This window comes from Strongylocentrotus purpuratus, unplaced genomic scaffold, assembly GCF_000002235.5.
Source record: "Strongylocentrotus purpuratus isolate Spur 01 unplaced genomic scaffold, Spur_5.0 spur5_scaffold_9, whole genome shotgun sequence".
Taxonomy (NCBI): domain Eukaryota; kingdom Metazoa; phylum Echinodermata; class Echinoidea; order Camarodonta; family Strongylocentrotidae; genus Strongylocentrotus; species Strongylocentrotus purpuratus.
In genome coordinates, this window is record NW_022145615.1 from 31,822,338 (window position 1) to 31,838,184 (window position 15,847).

Sequence of the window (15,847 nt, forward strand, 5' to 3'; positions counted from 1 at the left end):
ATGCAGTAAAGCAATCAAAAGATTCGTACTTCTGTTCTATCTCATGAGATATTTCGATATAAATAAGCCACTTGAGAGAAGTTATCTGCGAATGCGTGGGCAGATAAAGTTCATTTGTATGAAACTGTAAAACTCACCGAGTCCACTGCTGGATTCGTATTCGTGAAGGGTATTCTTTTCAAGAGGGCAAAGAAAAAGGTATTCATGAAGCACCTCCATCACTACGTTGGTAGTGATTATTATAAAATGCACAAAGTGGGACGTCTGCATGTGTAAAAGATCTGTGGATATTGGGGGGGGGGGGGGCATTTGTACAAATGTTCATGCATGAGTTGGTTATTGGCGTACACAATGACGTATATTTCCCAAGGCTATTTTTCCTCAATATGAAAAACTTAATGTGCTTTTGAGGGTTGTTACAAACTGATTACAATTTTGTTGCGAAATTATTTACACTTATTACAACAATTCATTTAAGGGTCGGGTGAAATCCAAATATAAGTTGATTTCTGTTCACGTGCTTGCAGGGCTGCATACAACTCATATTTTGTTATTCAAACATCTAAATATATTTCATCGATTTTTAAATATTTTTTTGAAATAATTTTCTCACTCCTGCTAAGCTCCATCCTAAAAATGCTCCAGATCTCATTCCCTAAATGACATCATCTGTCAATCACTATTGCGCTAACAAGCGACAGTGGTATGTAAGCTTTACCAGAGCTGACCGCTTGTTTAATTACAATTATACAATTACAATATACCATATAATACCAACATAGGAGTTGCTATGTCAGACATGCTTTACCATCTCCAGGAAAAGAAAGGTAATGTGGAGGTATCGTATGATCGCATGCAATTCTTTTGTGAGCATGTGCTGAGCTAGGGGAAGTTACATACCACTGTCTCTTGTTAGAATGAACTTATGTTTGGATGTCACCCGACCTTTATATGACTAGAAACATACGTAAAAACTATGTTCATCTATCCAATATAAAATTATCATCCGTTGAATGACACGTTCTTAGTTAATAAGTAGTTTTTAAAAAACTTTTAAAATACACAGATCTTCTTAAATCCCGTTGCATTTCACACATCACATGGTGAGTCACTTATTTCAGTTTTACAAAGTTTTAAATCACAAAAAAATAAAATTCTTAACGATACAAGTCTTCATGTTTTTGTATTTCAACATAATGAAAAAGAACACTACAAACGGCCTAGGTAAAATTCCTTTTCACCATTTTACTATAAAGTCTTTTAAGAAAAGTGTTACATCGTCAACATTAATTGTTTCATAAGCATTATATTAACGAAATTATGAGATAGATATTTCAAAATCACGGAACCAAGTTTCAGCATTAAGTACCCACATAATTATTTCCGGCACAATTAATTTGAGTCGTTTATTGCAGTAGTTGAATCGGTTTACATCATTTCTCGCTAAAATTGCAGGTAAATCTTACAGGGTTCTTAGTTAAAATGTAAGAGATAATACAAATTCCAGAGGTAGTTCAGATGTCAAAACGTCAAAAGTAAAAAATAACAGCGGTTATGATTCGGTCATCATTCCCAAACCGACTCCAAACTGACTCCACAGTCCACACCAACCGAGTTCGATCTGGTGTCGGTCTCTTGTTGTGAATCGGATATTAGAATGCAAGTCAAAATATCAGAGGTGGATACTTTAATATGTGAGATGTAAGTGTATCAGAAATTAATTTGCAAGCGATCAGGGCAACGTTTCACGAATCTGTTCTAAGTACGAAGTTCGCCGGCAACCCATTAAAATGCGTGTATTAAATTTAACACGCGCTCTGAATAACGGGATGTCGGTGAAGTTGAACTTACGACGGTTTTATGAAAAATGCTCAAATGTCTGATGAAAAAATGTTAGAGACATAGGCAATATTGAAAGCCAAGTAAGTACTTTGGACGCATTCACGTAGCCGATTGGGTAGTCCTGGGAGTTTATTCAAGCTTGTCCATCTCCCGGGTCCATCTACCAGAATAGGTCGCTGCTGGCAAGTTTCTAGGAGATTGTCGTTTTACTCAGAAAATCAGCCTTCCTCACTGACGAGGAGGATGATGATGATGATAAAGATGATCTATTTTTCCCACGCCGTCTGAAAAATAAAATTGTATCCATGCATGACAAACATGATCGCAACCACTTTCGAAAATCAATTTTTTTTTTAAAATTTCAATAGACCCTTCTATCACCCTTTGAAACATTACGAACATTACAATGACGTATTACATTATCTGAACATGATTTCTATGGAATAAACAATGGGTATTGAAATTCCTTGAGTCTATTTTTTTCAAAGAAGTTGTAATCGTGATGATAGATGATTGTTGGTATACCCTTTACAATAAAGTAGGTATTTGTACTAACGATTGGGGGAGGTCACGTACAGAGAGTTTCATCAATGACTAAACTTTGTTTTAGGGTATAGTAATTGGGAGAGTAATTAGGATAGTAAGTTATGAGAGTAAATTGAAATTGCAAGTTACGATCGTATTAAGACGGTAAGTTTAAATAGTAATTTAGAACAGTATGTTAGGTTATAATAACAAATAGAATGAGTAACTTAGGGTAGTAATTATAGGAAAGTATTTAGGATGGTAATGAGAGTTAACTATAATAGCAATTTTTAATAGTAGTTAGGATGGTAAGCTGGGAGAGTATGATAAATTAGTCAGGTAGGAGAAAAAGTTTGGGTGGTAACTGGTAAAGTCAGGATAGTAAGAGAGTATATCATTTTGTCATTTTATATGCAAAATACTTTATATTCTCTGCGAAATGCAAAAGGGAACGGTTATCTTTGAATTGCTTAAACGTTTTTATGAAGTTGAGCGGGTTCTTTCTATCAAACGCAATAAATTTGTTATATTACTAGATAAATGGAGGCATGTGCAACTGATGTAACAATGTTTGGTTTAACAATGTGTCACAACATGTACTTTGTTCAAGTCTACTGTTTTGTTCTTGGTCAAGAATGATTGAATAAAAAAAATTCTTTGGAAACAAGAAGAAAAAAAAAGAGTATATCACTTTACCGTCATTCTTGGTCCGCGTATCCCAACAGCCTTTGCAACAGAAACGGACAACCTTCTGGTAAACCTTCTAGGTGGCATTGCCTGAAAAGTATGGATAAAATCATTAATACAATCAACATAAACTTGTGGGAAATATACTTCATTTCGAGGGACAACTTCAATTCATTTAAATTCGATATTTACAAATATCAATGTACGATAAGTAAAAATATATTTATAAATAGGCCACACACAAAAATGTACGGCCTTAAAAGGCATATCGAACCATACTAATGTAGAGATATATGCAAATGTAAGTAATGACATGATCAATAATAGAAAATGAATATAGAAGTCGAAGATAAGATAGCTATCCATCCATGAATTAAAGCCCGTCTGCACTAGTTTGGCCAGGGGCATTAGACCTCCCTACAAGATCACTGGCAGGTGATTATCTCATCAAATCAGCTCTCAATTAACATAAGAAAAAGGGGATCATTGGGGACCAACAGGCGCCGATTAGGCATTGTTTGCTGTATAGAGGGCGCAAGTATAGCTATAAGTAGTACATTGAGGATTTAAAGGGGATATTCAACTGTGTCTAAATCTCTTGTGTTGTGATGATGATGATGACATCAACAATAATATCAACCACAATAATAATAATAATAATGATTATAATAATAAAAATAATAACAATAATTATAACTATGACGAAAATAATAATGATAAGTAATAAGAAGAAGAAGGAGAAGAAGAAGAAGGAAAGAAGAAGAAGAAGAAGAAGAAGAAGAAGAAGAAGGAGAAGAAGAAGAAGAAGAAGAAGAAGAAGAAGAAGTAGGAGAAGAAGAAGAAGAAGAAGAAGAAGAAGAAGAAGAAGAAGAAGACGAAGAAGAATAACAACAATAATAAAAATAATTTTATCACAACAAAAGGAATTGATATTAACAAAATCTCTTCTTTTTTTCAACCCTAGCTATACAATTAATCACAGAAGAAAGAAAGAAAAGAGAGAGAGAGAGAGAGAAATGTTTTGGGTGTGACTATTTACCGGTTTATCCCCGTGAACTTGTTTCGTGTGTGTTTGCTTCGCGGTCTTTGCCGTTCTTGGTCTCCCATGGTAGTATTTAACATTGTCTTGAGAGAAATCTTCCTTGAATCCGAAGAATTCTTCCATGCCAACAGGGAAGAAGAGACGAAGGACATGACAAACGATGGCCAGGATAACCGCAACCAGACCTAAGCAACAAGATCATCAACAAGAAAGTTTGTTCAAGGTTCACATGCTTCCCGGGGCTTATTGTATCCATATTCATTGTCTATATTTTGGAGCGATGACAATGATCAATGTTTCGAAGAAGTCGTGGTAAAATTATGCAGAAAATATGTATATACATTGTTTCGACGTAATCAAATTGTTAAAAGGGTTTTAACCAAGAGCATAACACATTTGTTAAAAGCATCTTAAACAAGAGCACGACACGTTAATTTGATGAGTGGGTATTTGCAAAATATATATATTGCAATTCACGATAATCATCATTCTAATTACTATTACATCATTACCATGGTATGCGAAGTAAACCTGATACCATTATCAATATTATGAAATTTAATTTACCTCTATGATTATTGAATGGCCTCTCTCCCAAATCAAACATAATCATAACCAGCAAGAAAGTGTTTACCACGCAATAATAATTATCGTAATTCATTACCCCATTTCTATTTATTTAAAGCAAAAATAAATCGACCTGCCAGAGCGGTACATCCCAGTATACCGTATTATGCGAGTATACCCCCCCCCCTCCTCCTCCCGCCCCTACTTTGGCACTTAAAGGCCTTCTCTATTAGTTGGCTAGGGAGGATTAGACAACACATGGTGTTCACTGACAGTGGCTATCTCATCAACTCAGCTCTCAATTAACATAAGAAAAAGAGGAACATGGGGGACCAATGGTCACCGATTAGGCATTGTTTTCTATATAGAGGGAGCGAGTAGCTACAATTAGTACAGTCGGGCTTTAATTAATGTCTCACCTCCGACCAGGCAGAGATAAAACGACCATCCGTAGCTGAAATCTAAGATGTGATGAGCAGAGAATGGGATGGATAGATAAGATCCGTATCTGATAGAAGCATATAAGACATTAGCTCCAAGCATACAGCCACCAGTCAGAGAGAGCATGAAGAAAGCATTTGGTAAAGCACCAATCATCAAGAGGATATTGGTGATCAACCACAGAGGAAAGGATAACCTGTAGGATTAAAAAAAACAAGAATCAATCAACCGTTAGAATACGTAAATTATTTGCTATTTCTGGTAACTGTAAGTATGACATTTGTACATTTATTATTGAAAGATATTATGTTTAATTTGATATTTCGCACAACATCAGCTGTTTGATCAGGTAGCTTTTCAATCCATGTAGAATCATTGGGATGTGGCTCATGCATTCCTTATAACTATGTACAATTTTTAATTAATGTATTATTATACTTATGTTTTTATACTGTCGTTGTACTATGCAGGGCTTTCTTGAAATTAAAGCAGATCCACTGGCTTCCAGTGGAAATGAATGAAACTACCCCGTTGAAAGAAATCATGAATAAATAAATAAATAAATACACATTACATAACATTACATTACATTTCACTGTGTAAGCGATATTTTTGTATTGGGCGGCTAGGCGCTGTATCAAGATTTATTTTAATTTCATCATACCATGGAGTTGAAATGGAACTCCCTGATCATACTTACCAAATTAACAGAGCTGCGTAGAATCCAGCCAAGCGGTATGAGCGCCCCCATCTTATATCTTCTCCATCTAGGACAAAGTATTCAGCCACCCATAGAATCGGGTAAGGTAACCCACGATACTGAGCCTCACGAAACTCACGATTGATTCTTCCAGCTGCGGAACAAAAACAGTAATAAGTGAGTTAGTAAGAAAGCAAGCAAGTGAGTAAGTAATTAAGTCAGCAACCCCCTCCTTTGGTATTTTTAATGTGTGTATTTTGAAGGAACCCCCCCCCTTTGTTTTTTTTTTAATTATAAAAAAAAATAAAACAAATTATGCCAATGGTTGACCTAAAAAACGTGACCTCTCCCCCCCCCCCCCACGAAGAACAATGTAAAATTTCCAAAATCGAGACCAAAAAAAAAACGTGTCCTCTTACCCCCCCCCCCCCCCCTCCGATTTCAAATGTTAACCCCCCCCCCCCCTTGAAAAAATCCTGCGTACGCCACTGAGCATGTAAGTTAGTTAGTAAGTAAGTAAGTAAGCATGTACGTCATTTAGTAAGTTAGTTAGTAAGTAAGCAAGTTAGTAAACAAGTGTGTGAGTAAGTTAGTAAGTAAGTAAGTAAGTAAGTGGAAGATAAACCAACTTGAACTTGAACTTGAACTAGGGGGTGATTTCAATATCTTATTGTATATAGTATCAAATGTTCGGATTAATATGTTATTGTAATGAAAACACAATTAGCTATTTAAATTCACTCCGTGGGTCGATTTATCGACTGCCTATGAGGTCGTTTAGTATATTGGTCGAGGCCATTGATTGTAATGAAAACACAATTAACTATTCAAATTCACTCCGTGGGTTGATTTATCGACTGCCTATGAGGTCGTTTAGTATATTGGTCGAGGCCATTGATTGTAAGGAAAACAAATTGTAAAATATTCCCTACGTTACATCACCAACAAGATAAACTTCATCGATCAGTGACGTTTAGTATTTACCAAATCTTCCGAATCCGTTTCTTCCTTGCAATCCTTCGAAATGAAACCTTTCATTGTAGTTGACTCTCTCACCCGAAGCAGCAGAATCACCGTCTTGGTCTTCAGGGATACCTGAACAATGGAAAGTAACAATCAATACACGATACAATGAAGCGTAACAATCAATACACCATACAATGAAGGGTGATGTAATACTATTATTACGTAAGAGTGAACTAGTCTTTTCATTACAATTGCCAATACGCTACGTTATAATAACAGTATGTTAAAATACGGTAAGTAACTTTCGGCTTCATTTTAAAGCGTACATAATATATCCACCACGCAATGTATTCCAGGCGCTCCAATATTATAATCATGTTCTTCTTTCTTCTTCTACTTGTATATGATCGTCGTCATCATCATCATCATCATCATCGTCATCATTGTTATTATAATATTAGTAATATTACTCTTATTACTAGCATCATTATCATTATCATCATCGTCTTCGTTGTCGTCGTCATCATCATCATCATTACAAGTCTTATCTTCATCATTATCATCACATTGTATTTACCTTTGAGTGTGATATTAACTGCTCGCAACCCAATTTTGACCCCGATATCGGCCTGTATCTCCCCGGACCTACCGGTTCGATAAGCCGTCGTGACGTTTCTGATGAACGAAACTTCCCACGATTGACCAAAGTTTGACACTGAAAATGAAAATGAAAATGAAAATTAATTATTCTGTTGTCACAAACACCCTACAAAAGACATGTAATAGAAAACGAAGCTGATTCTCGTAATTTGACTGTTTACTATGTGAAATCATGTACAACATATCTAAAGAGGTTAAAGAAGAATTACAAGCAATATGTGTAGCAGAGACTACATACATGCCGACAACAAAGAGCATAATATTCAGGGATTGCTCCTACAGAAATATCAATACATTGCATCAGACTGCCTCACATCAGCTTGCAATCATAGTTGGTCTTCGTGATAAATTTCAAGAAGAAGAAGAAGAAGAAAAGGAAGCAGAACAAGAAGAAGCAGAAGAAGAAGAAGCAAAAGAAGACGACGACGAAGAAGAAGAAGATAATGATGATGATGATGATGAAGATGATAATGACGATGGTGGTGGTGGTGGTGGAAAAAAGAGGAAGGAAGTGAAGAAGAAGAAGATAATTATGATAATGATAGTGGTGATTGTGGTGGTGGCGGGACGAAGAAGGAGGAGGAGATAAAGAAGAAGAAGAAGAAGATTAACTTATACTTTCGTTTCATTTGCAAATCAAGTTTGTGAATTTTAACCTGTATGTTTGCTTTTGTGCGAAGAATTATATTCAGCAAAATAAATTATTAAACATCGTGCAATATATATAGCTGTGAAGCCTTCTGACAAAATGCATAATTACTTTTTTGTGTGGTTGCGTCATATTAAATACATAATAAAAAAATTGGAAAAGGCCTTCCAATATAGCTATTCAAACAGGAACTTCATAAGCGTCTGATCGAAATTGCTTGCATCCTTGAATACGGTGTCTTTCCAATTTTATCACACTTGACCCAGGTGTCTCAAATTGATACCTGGCAATGTTGGGGTAATAATAATTACTGGGGTTGCATGAACCCAGAGTGCAAACTCTGCAAACTGTTGTTAAAAATAAAGAGAAGAATCAAGTACTTACACCTCAGAGATTACTTATATCAGTGATATTTTACTGAGTAAAATACGAATAATTTAAACAATGGTCTTATACTTACGCATTATTGAAGCACCAATAAAGAGACTTATTGTGATCCGGCAAAACAGAAATAATCGCTGCATTGTAAGATAAACAAAAAATAGTTGTAAAATATTTTTAGAATATGCCACAAGATAAATGAACTTATTAATTGAAAAGAAGTCCACCCTGATATTGAGTCGACTTTAATGAACTTTTTTTCATTTTCAACAGTCTCTAGAAAACGGGTTCCATATGCAACTTTAGTTACTAATATACATCATCTCTTTAAAATATGATTTGTAAAAGTGGCCGGAGTTGTACGCGGGTCTTTTGACTAATGAATGGAAGAACATCGAGGGAGGTTGGATTCTTTGTTCCATTTGACAAAATATAGTAACCCATCATAACCCAATGGTCCATGCGCATGCACATAATAAACAATTATCCATATCTTTATGTCCATCGTTTTCTATTGTTAAATGTTATATTGTATTTTCTATCATTTGTATTTTTCACTGTCAAAAAAGCCATTGGAAGCAAAATTTCTATGTAATGTTCGCATGCATGGACCAATAAAATAATCTTGAATCTTGAATCCTACTTAATACTCGATATAATCCTGCTAGAGAGAATTGGGAGAAAGAGAGAGGGAGAGAGAAAAAGAGAAAGAAAGAGAGAGGGAGATAATACATAAATATAAGGGTGGGCATCGGAATTGGGGATGGGCAAAACTACCACGGGTTTGTATTATTATTGTTAGTAGTACTAGTAATAGTTAACTCTGCATAACTCGAAGTCGCATAGGTCGCATTTTGGTAGAGACGATCAATTTTTGGACCAAACAATGCAAAACATGTGTTATTTCCACTTTCTAAGTCGAATTTTGCATAAGTCGAACTATTTATTGCGTTCCCAACTGATTCAACGTATGACGAGTTGATTGCAGTAGCAGTAGCAGTAGTAGTAGTAGTAGGTTATGTATCAGTAGTAGTAGGAGTAGGAGTAGTAGTAGTAGTAGTAGTAGCAGCAGCAGCAGCAGCAGCAGCAGCAGCAGTAGTAGTAGTAGTAGTAGTAGTAGTAGTAGTAGTCGTCGTTGATGTCGTCGTAGTAACAGTAGAGGTATAGTAGTAGTCGTCGAAGCAATGGTAGTTGTAGTCGTCGTAGTAGTAATAATAGTAACAGTAAAATTAGTCGTAGTAGTAATAGTAGCAGTAATATTAGTCGTAGTAGTAATAGTAAACAGGATGCAAAAATGTCTTTAATCATTACGAGAAAATAACGGACGTGATGAAAGGCAGTAAAACACAGTTTACAATAGTCATGGGTGACTTTAACGCCAAGGTCGGGAAAAGAGAGGAAGGAGAAGAAAGCACAATCGGCCCCTTCGGAAGTGGGCAAAGAAACGACAGGGGGACCGACTTCTTGAATTTGCCATTAGCAACAAAATGAAAATAATGAACACTTTCTTCAAGAAAGGAGCATCCAGGAAATGGACATGGAAAAGCCCAGGCGGAAACACAAAGAATGAAATTGACTTCATACTAACTGATAACCCTCACATCATCCAAGACGTGAAAACAATCAGCAAGGTGAACGTGGGAAGTGACCACAGGATGGTAATGGGCAAGATGAAAATCAACACCAGACTAGAGAGGCAAAAACTCCTAAAACCAAAACAAAGTAGCATCAACCTAGAGAAACTAAAAGCGAAGAGAACAGAATTTCAACTGGAGTTGAAAAACCAATTTCAACTTTTGACGGACAAATGCACAGACGAAGAAGGAAACAGATCCCTTAAAACATGGACTGATCTGCTAGTGGAAAAAACCCAAGAAACCGCCATAAAGATCGCAGGGAAAAAACCAAAAACCCGTGAAAACAAGATATCAGAATCTACCAGAAAACTCATGGAAAAAAGAAGGAACATGAAAGCAGAAGGCATAGGCATCCAAAATGTTGAATATGTAGAAACCTGCAAAACAGTAAGGAAAAAGCTACGTGAAGACATCCGTAGTTACAACACAACAATGATCAAATCCACAATTGAGGAAAACAGAAGCCTGAAGAAAACTTTCAAGAAACTAGCACATGGAAAACAGAAAATCACAAGCCTCCTCGACAGCAATGGACAAGAAATCACAGATCAGGACCAGATACTTCAAAGAATTGAAGAGTTTTATGAACAACTATACAATAGCAATAAAGAGACAGAAGATCCAGGAGAACCACAAGAAGAGATCCCAGTTGTAACTGATTGGGAGGTTCAACATGCAATAAATCAAATGAAGAGAGGGAAGTCACCAGGCCCAGACAGCATACTTATAGACACAATCAAAGAAGGAGGAGACACAATAACTGAGGAACTAGCCAAACTTTACAATGTATGTATGCAAACGAGGAGAATACCACATCAATGGAAAGAAGCCACAATGATAATTCTGCACAAAAAGGGGGACAAGCGAGATCTAAAGAACTACAGACCCATCAGCCTCCTCTCAAACCTGTATAAGCTGTACACAAAAATCATCACCAACCGGCTAGAGAAAATCCTTGATAACAACCAACCTAGGGAGCAGGCAGGCTTCAGAAGGGGTTTCTCAACTATGGACCACATCCACACCATTAATCAACTGAAAGAAAAATGCCAAGAGTTCAACATCCCCCTATGCGTAGCATTCGTAGACTATGAAAAGGCATTTGATTCCGTAGAAACCTACGCAGTACTGAAGGCACTTCAAGACCAAGGAATCAACAATACATACATCAAAATCCTTAAAGACATTTATTCAGACTGCTACAACACTGTCAGAATGCACAAGGCCAGCAACAAAATCATGATAAGAAAGGGAGTTCGACAGGGAGACACCGGCTCACCAAAATTCTTCACTGCTTGCCTAGAGAGCATCTTCAAAACATTAGACTGGTCATCAAAGGGAATCAACATAAACGGGGAAAACATGAGTCACTTAAGATTTGCAGACGATATTGTCATCATATCTCACAACTTAAACGACCTCGAAATAATGCTACAAGAACTGGACGATGCAAGCCGACTTTCAGGCCTCAAAATGAACATGAAGAAGACTAAAGTCATGGCAGGATCAGCCAAAGATCCAAAACAAATCCAAGTGAACGGTACCAAAATGGAGCAAGTAGAGGAGTATATTTACCTAGGACAACGTTTCTCCCTCCAAGACAAAAATCAAGACAACGAAATAAGAAGAAGAATCAAAGCTGGATGGCGAGCCTTTGGCAGATACAGCACCATCATGAAAGGCAAACTTCCATTATGCCTGAAAAAGAAGGTATATAACCAGTGCATCATCCCAGCAATCTCATACGCTGCAGAAACATGGACGCTAACTTCAAAAATGGAAAGAAAGCTAGCAGCCTCGCAACACAACATGGAAAGAAGTATTCTAAGCATCACATACAAAGACAGAAAAACAAACAAATGGATCAGGGAACAAACAAAAGTCCAGGACATCCTTAAAACAGTGAAAAGAAGGAAATGGAATTGGGCAGGCCACATCAGCCGCAGGAAAGACAATCGCTGGAGCTCAGCAATCACTCATTGGACACCATACGAGGGAAAACGAAACAGGGGACGTCAAAGAAAAAGATGGCGAGACGAGCTGCAACAGTTCTGGGGACAGACAAATTGGCACCAACAGGCGCTGAACAGAGGCATTTGGAAACATCATGCTGAGGCCTTCATCCTGCAGTGGATTGACAACGGCTGATAAAGTAAAGTAAAGTAAACGCGTCCCTTTCCTGTTCTAATGCTCATAATAATATTAGCTGTTATTCATGCGATTTATAACAACGTCCCTCGGTAAGTTGTATGACCCGGATGATAAATGCTAACTGATAAGTTTGTCAACATTCCACTTCCAATCAATATCACCTTTTGATCTTACCTGCCAACCTCTTATCCCTGGAAGGATAGCAAAGAGAGAGAAGAAGATGATGATGAAAGCGAAGATGATTCCGAGGATGAGGACATCCTCTGTGACGGGTGTTTGGTTCGGGGAGTAATAGGTCGGCAAGCCATCACTTCGAAAAGCATCAAAAATCATTGTCCGCTAGCTCATGAAGGGTGAAAACAGACAAATTATTTTTTTGTTTTGTTAGAACAAACAATGAATTCGAGTTTGTGGCTAGAGCTTACCTTAAACTGTATTTTGATTTAATCATTTACTATAACATTTATACATAATCCTGTATATTTTCGTTGATTTTACGCATAAGATACATTTGAGTAAGAACATGAATGTACATATCAGAAAATAAAATTAACAAACTTTTTGTTCTACAAAGTCATTTTAATTAAAATATTAACGAACGAGAAATATACATAATAATATGGTGCGTGCAATGAAGAAAACAAAAATACAATTGAGACTTAGAAGATAATTGCTTGCTGTATTGCGGAGTCGGAAACTTAGGAAAACGTAGCTTGTAATTTAGGTTCCCTAACATAAAATATTAAAATATCATAAAGTAGAAAATGCGAAATTTGAGGAGGTATTATGCGTTTTGTCTCTTGAGAGCCAGGAGTTCGTTAAAGGAAACCTCACCCCAAAGAATAAGTGTAGGCATTCTAAAAAATATGACATGTATTCATACCCTTTTATGTACACTACTGATTACATAACTTTCATGAGCACGATACCAGTATTCGTCTCGATGGGTTTCACAAATTGGGAACAAATGACTTGTTCTGGTATCGAAAAAACATGTTCACTGCTGAACAAATCAAATGTGAATCAAGAAAATACTCCATTAAATAAAATTAAAAAACTCATTTTAATAGCGGGTATTTTCTAAGATAGAGCTCTCAAGGAATGGTGAACACTCTTTGTTATTCGAGGGCTAACGCCATTGTAAGGGCATGTCGGATTCATGGAAAGGCTTATTGATTTTTTTTTTGTTTCCATATGCATGTTTAAATGTTGTCTTCGAGAGCAAATGCTATACGCAAGTAGTTTGTTTACACGTTGAGGTGTATTACATATAACCGTCGAGCTAGAGACGAATCATCCGCTTCCGTGAACTTGAACACAATAATGCAACAATTAATCTAGGAACATTATAAAACTAAGATTTGGAGACAGTTTCTATTCCGTTTTCTTTGTAATGGATTAGGTTACAACTGGATATGTCAAAATTAGACAACCCTATTCACAAAATAAAATCGAAACATATTAATGATAATTCGTTGATATGGATAATATATACACGTATTTACTCTGACTTGTTATCTACATTAAAATTTTAACAAAATGTTATCTTACCTTGATTCTGCATGAGCAGGTGTCAGTAAATTTATATCCGGGTATCAGCAAACTGAACACAAACTCACGCCATCATGAAGAAGATCGTGTAAACTAAAAATTTAGGAAAAAACCCAAACGTCTTCATTTAAATATGTTTCAATCATACTTCAGAGTGATTTCCTTCCATTGGTAAATAGGTTTTGTCCTTAACGCTGTCGTTAACTTAGTCGTGGATGATATGCCAAGGAAACTACTCTAGGACGACCGGGTTTGTATATTCAACAACACTAACTGCAGATCGAACGTCCGTGAGTTTTTTCATCCAGACTTTGCAGAAGCAGAAGGTCCGATCTGGACTTGGGGATTTGGGTCATATTAAGTTAGTCTTTCGGAACAGACTCTATAAAAAGTATTTAGTAGACAAATGATTTCAAGCGACCGTTGGTTCAGTGAACAAAATACATTTAGTCTACTTAATATAGATTTTGACTATGATATATTTAATAGAAAAGTGTGATTTCTTTAATTCGGTGTACATTTCATCGTTTATAATTTAAAACATATCACATCTCTTAAAGAAACTCATATCTTTTGTATACTTTATTTCATTTCTCTTTATTCCGTATCACGTTACTGCAATTGAGTTTTGGATTGTAATATTTTATGATAATATTTATATTTTTCTATAGTATTTACTTCGACAGTGCTATTGAGGTTCCTTTCTTGTTGTTGTTGTTGTTGTTTTGTTAAGGTAGTGGGATAGTGCATCCAAGGTTTGAACTTACAGACTAGCTATTCTTCTATTGTTAAAAGGCACACAATTGTTAATGGGCCATCTCCCTTATCCCATCACTAAGGAGATCCAAACAGGCGTTCTTATTCTGCTGCAACAGATTCTACTTTGGCAGGGACAAAGATTTGGGAATGAACCAGCAAAACAACAGGGCTTCCTTCTCACGAAACCGTCATAAGTACAAGTTCAGCGACATCCCATTGAAACGCGTGTTAACGGGATGTCGCCTAACTTGTACTTATGACGGTTTCGTGAGACGCAGCCCTGCAGAATAAACCAATGGCTAAAGCTGAGACAGGGCAGTGTTTCACGAGACCGTCTAAAGTACAAGTTCGCGGACAAACCATTGAAAAGCTTGTATCAAAATGAACACTCGTTTCAATATGATGTCGGTACGTGAACTTGCATTTACGAAGGTTTCGTGAAATGATGCCCAGAAATACGAATCTTGGAACTTGAATTTACCATATTAATCCTAAACTGTTGATGCTATAAAACGCCGGCTTTGTTGTAAATCCGGTATGTTAGCTCAAACAAGTCAGATATTTGTTTTAAAAAATTCTATCCAGTATATCTTACAGACTTGGACCATCAATATGCTATTTCATCTTCAGTATGTTTTATGTATTTTATGTTTCTTAAAATACACCACACACTTTGTCCCATTTGTGCGTTCTTGTCAAAATAAATCAGATAAAATGAGTAATTAATTTCCAAATTTTCCCATGCAAATGAACTGTCTTCTCGTGAAATGCACTCGTTGTATGAGCATCCCCGAGTTTCAAGGATTGAGTTCAGGTTTGCTTCTATTGATATGTAATCACTGAAATTTCAGGAACTATTTCAGAGCCTTGAAAACGAGTGAGTTTTCTCTTTTAAGTAATTTACTGCTGTATACTTTCCTGGCCATAAAAAAAGAGCAGCCGTATAAAAAGTGGAATTATTAGATCCACCCTGTATCACAGAAATTCCTCATTTGCTACCTTAAAAATGTCTCTTGAAAAAATTCTCTTCTCGCAGTTATGTATGCCTCAGGTTTCTGAATTTTACAAAAGAATGTAAAATGCATATTTTAATGTAATCTATTTTTAGTATTTTGTGTTTTTCCGTTTTTTAAGTTTCGAGTTTCACGTTTGAAGCACAAAGGTTAACTGCCTTTTTAGAGTCTCTTAATATCTGATATCATCTTCATCATATTACATTCATCATCGTTATACCCATCAACATCATTATCTCTCTCTCTCTCTCTCTCTCTGTTGTTGTCCCTTCACTT

The 15,847-nt window shown here is 36.3% G+C and overlaps 1 protein-coding gene across 2 annotated transcripts; it reads right to left on the reverse strand.

Annotated features, from left to right (window-relative positions):
* Positions 1-751: 751 nt before the first annotated feature.
* On the reverse strand, positions 752-14,125 carry LOC100893682 (dual oxidase maturation factor 1). 2 transcript variants are annotated; one of them, XM_030976854.1, is made up of 10 exons: positions 13,800-14,125; positions 12,423-12,587; positions 8,540-8,597; positions 7,348-7,485; positions 6,789-6,899; positions 5,805-5,958; positions 5,083-5,300; positions 4,094-4,281; positions 3,064-3,144; positions 752-2,126 (listed from the first exon to the last, which is right to left on the reverse strand). In XM_030976854.1, exons 2-10 carry the CDS (start codon positions 12,579-12,581, stop codon positions 2,109-2,111), a joined length of 1,125 nt encoding a protein of 374 aa, XP_030832714.1. In that variant the 5' UTR covers positions 12,582-12,587; positions 13,800-14,125; the 3' UTR covers positions 752-2,108. The 2 variants fall into 2 exon arrangements, with proteins under 2 accessions (XP_030832714.1, XP_030832715.1); XM_030976855.1 differs by lacking the exon at positions 13,800-14,125 and having other exon boundaries at positions 12,410-12,523.
* Positions 14,126-15,847: the final 1,722 nt, after the last annotated feature.

Excerpts from the sequence above, each read along its gene's own strand:
- LOC100893682 (XM_030976854.1), bottom strand. The coding sequence starts at position 12,581 with ATGATTTTTGATGCTTTTCGAAGTGATGGCTTGCCGACCTATTACTCC. Across the intron at positions 7,486-8,539 it reads TATTGGTGCTTCAATAATGC|TGTCAAACTTTGGTCAATCG; the intron begins GTAAGTATAAGA and ends TTTCATTTTCAG. Across the intron at positions 3,145-4,093 it reads AAGTTCACGGGGATAAACCG|GCAATGCCACCTAGAAGGTT; the intron begins GTAAATAGTCAC and ends CATACTTTTCAG.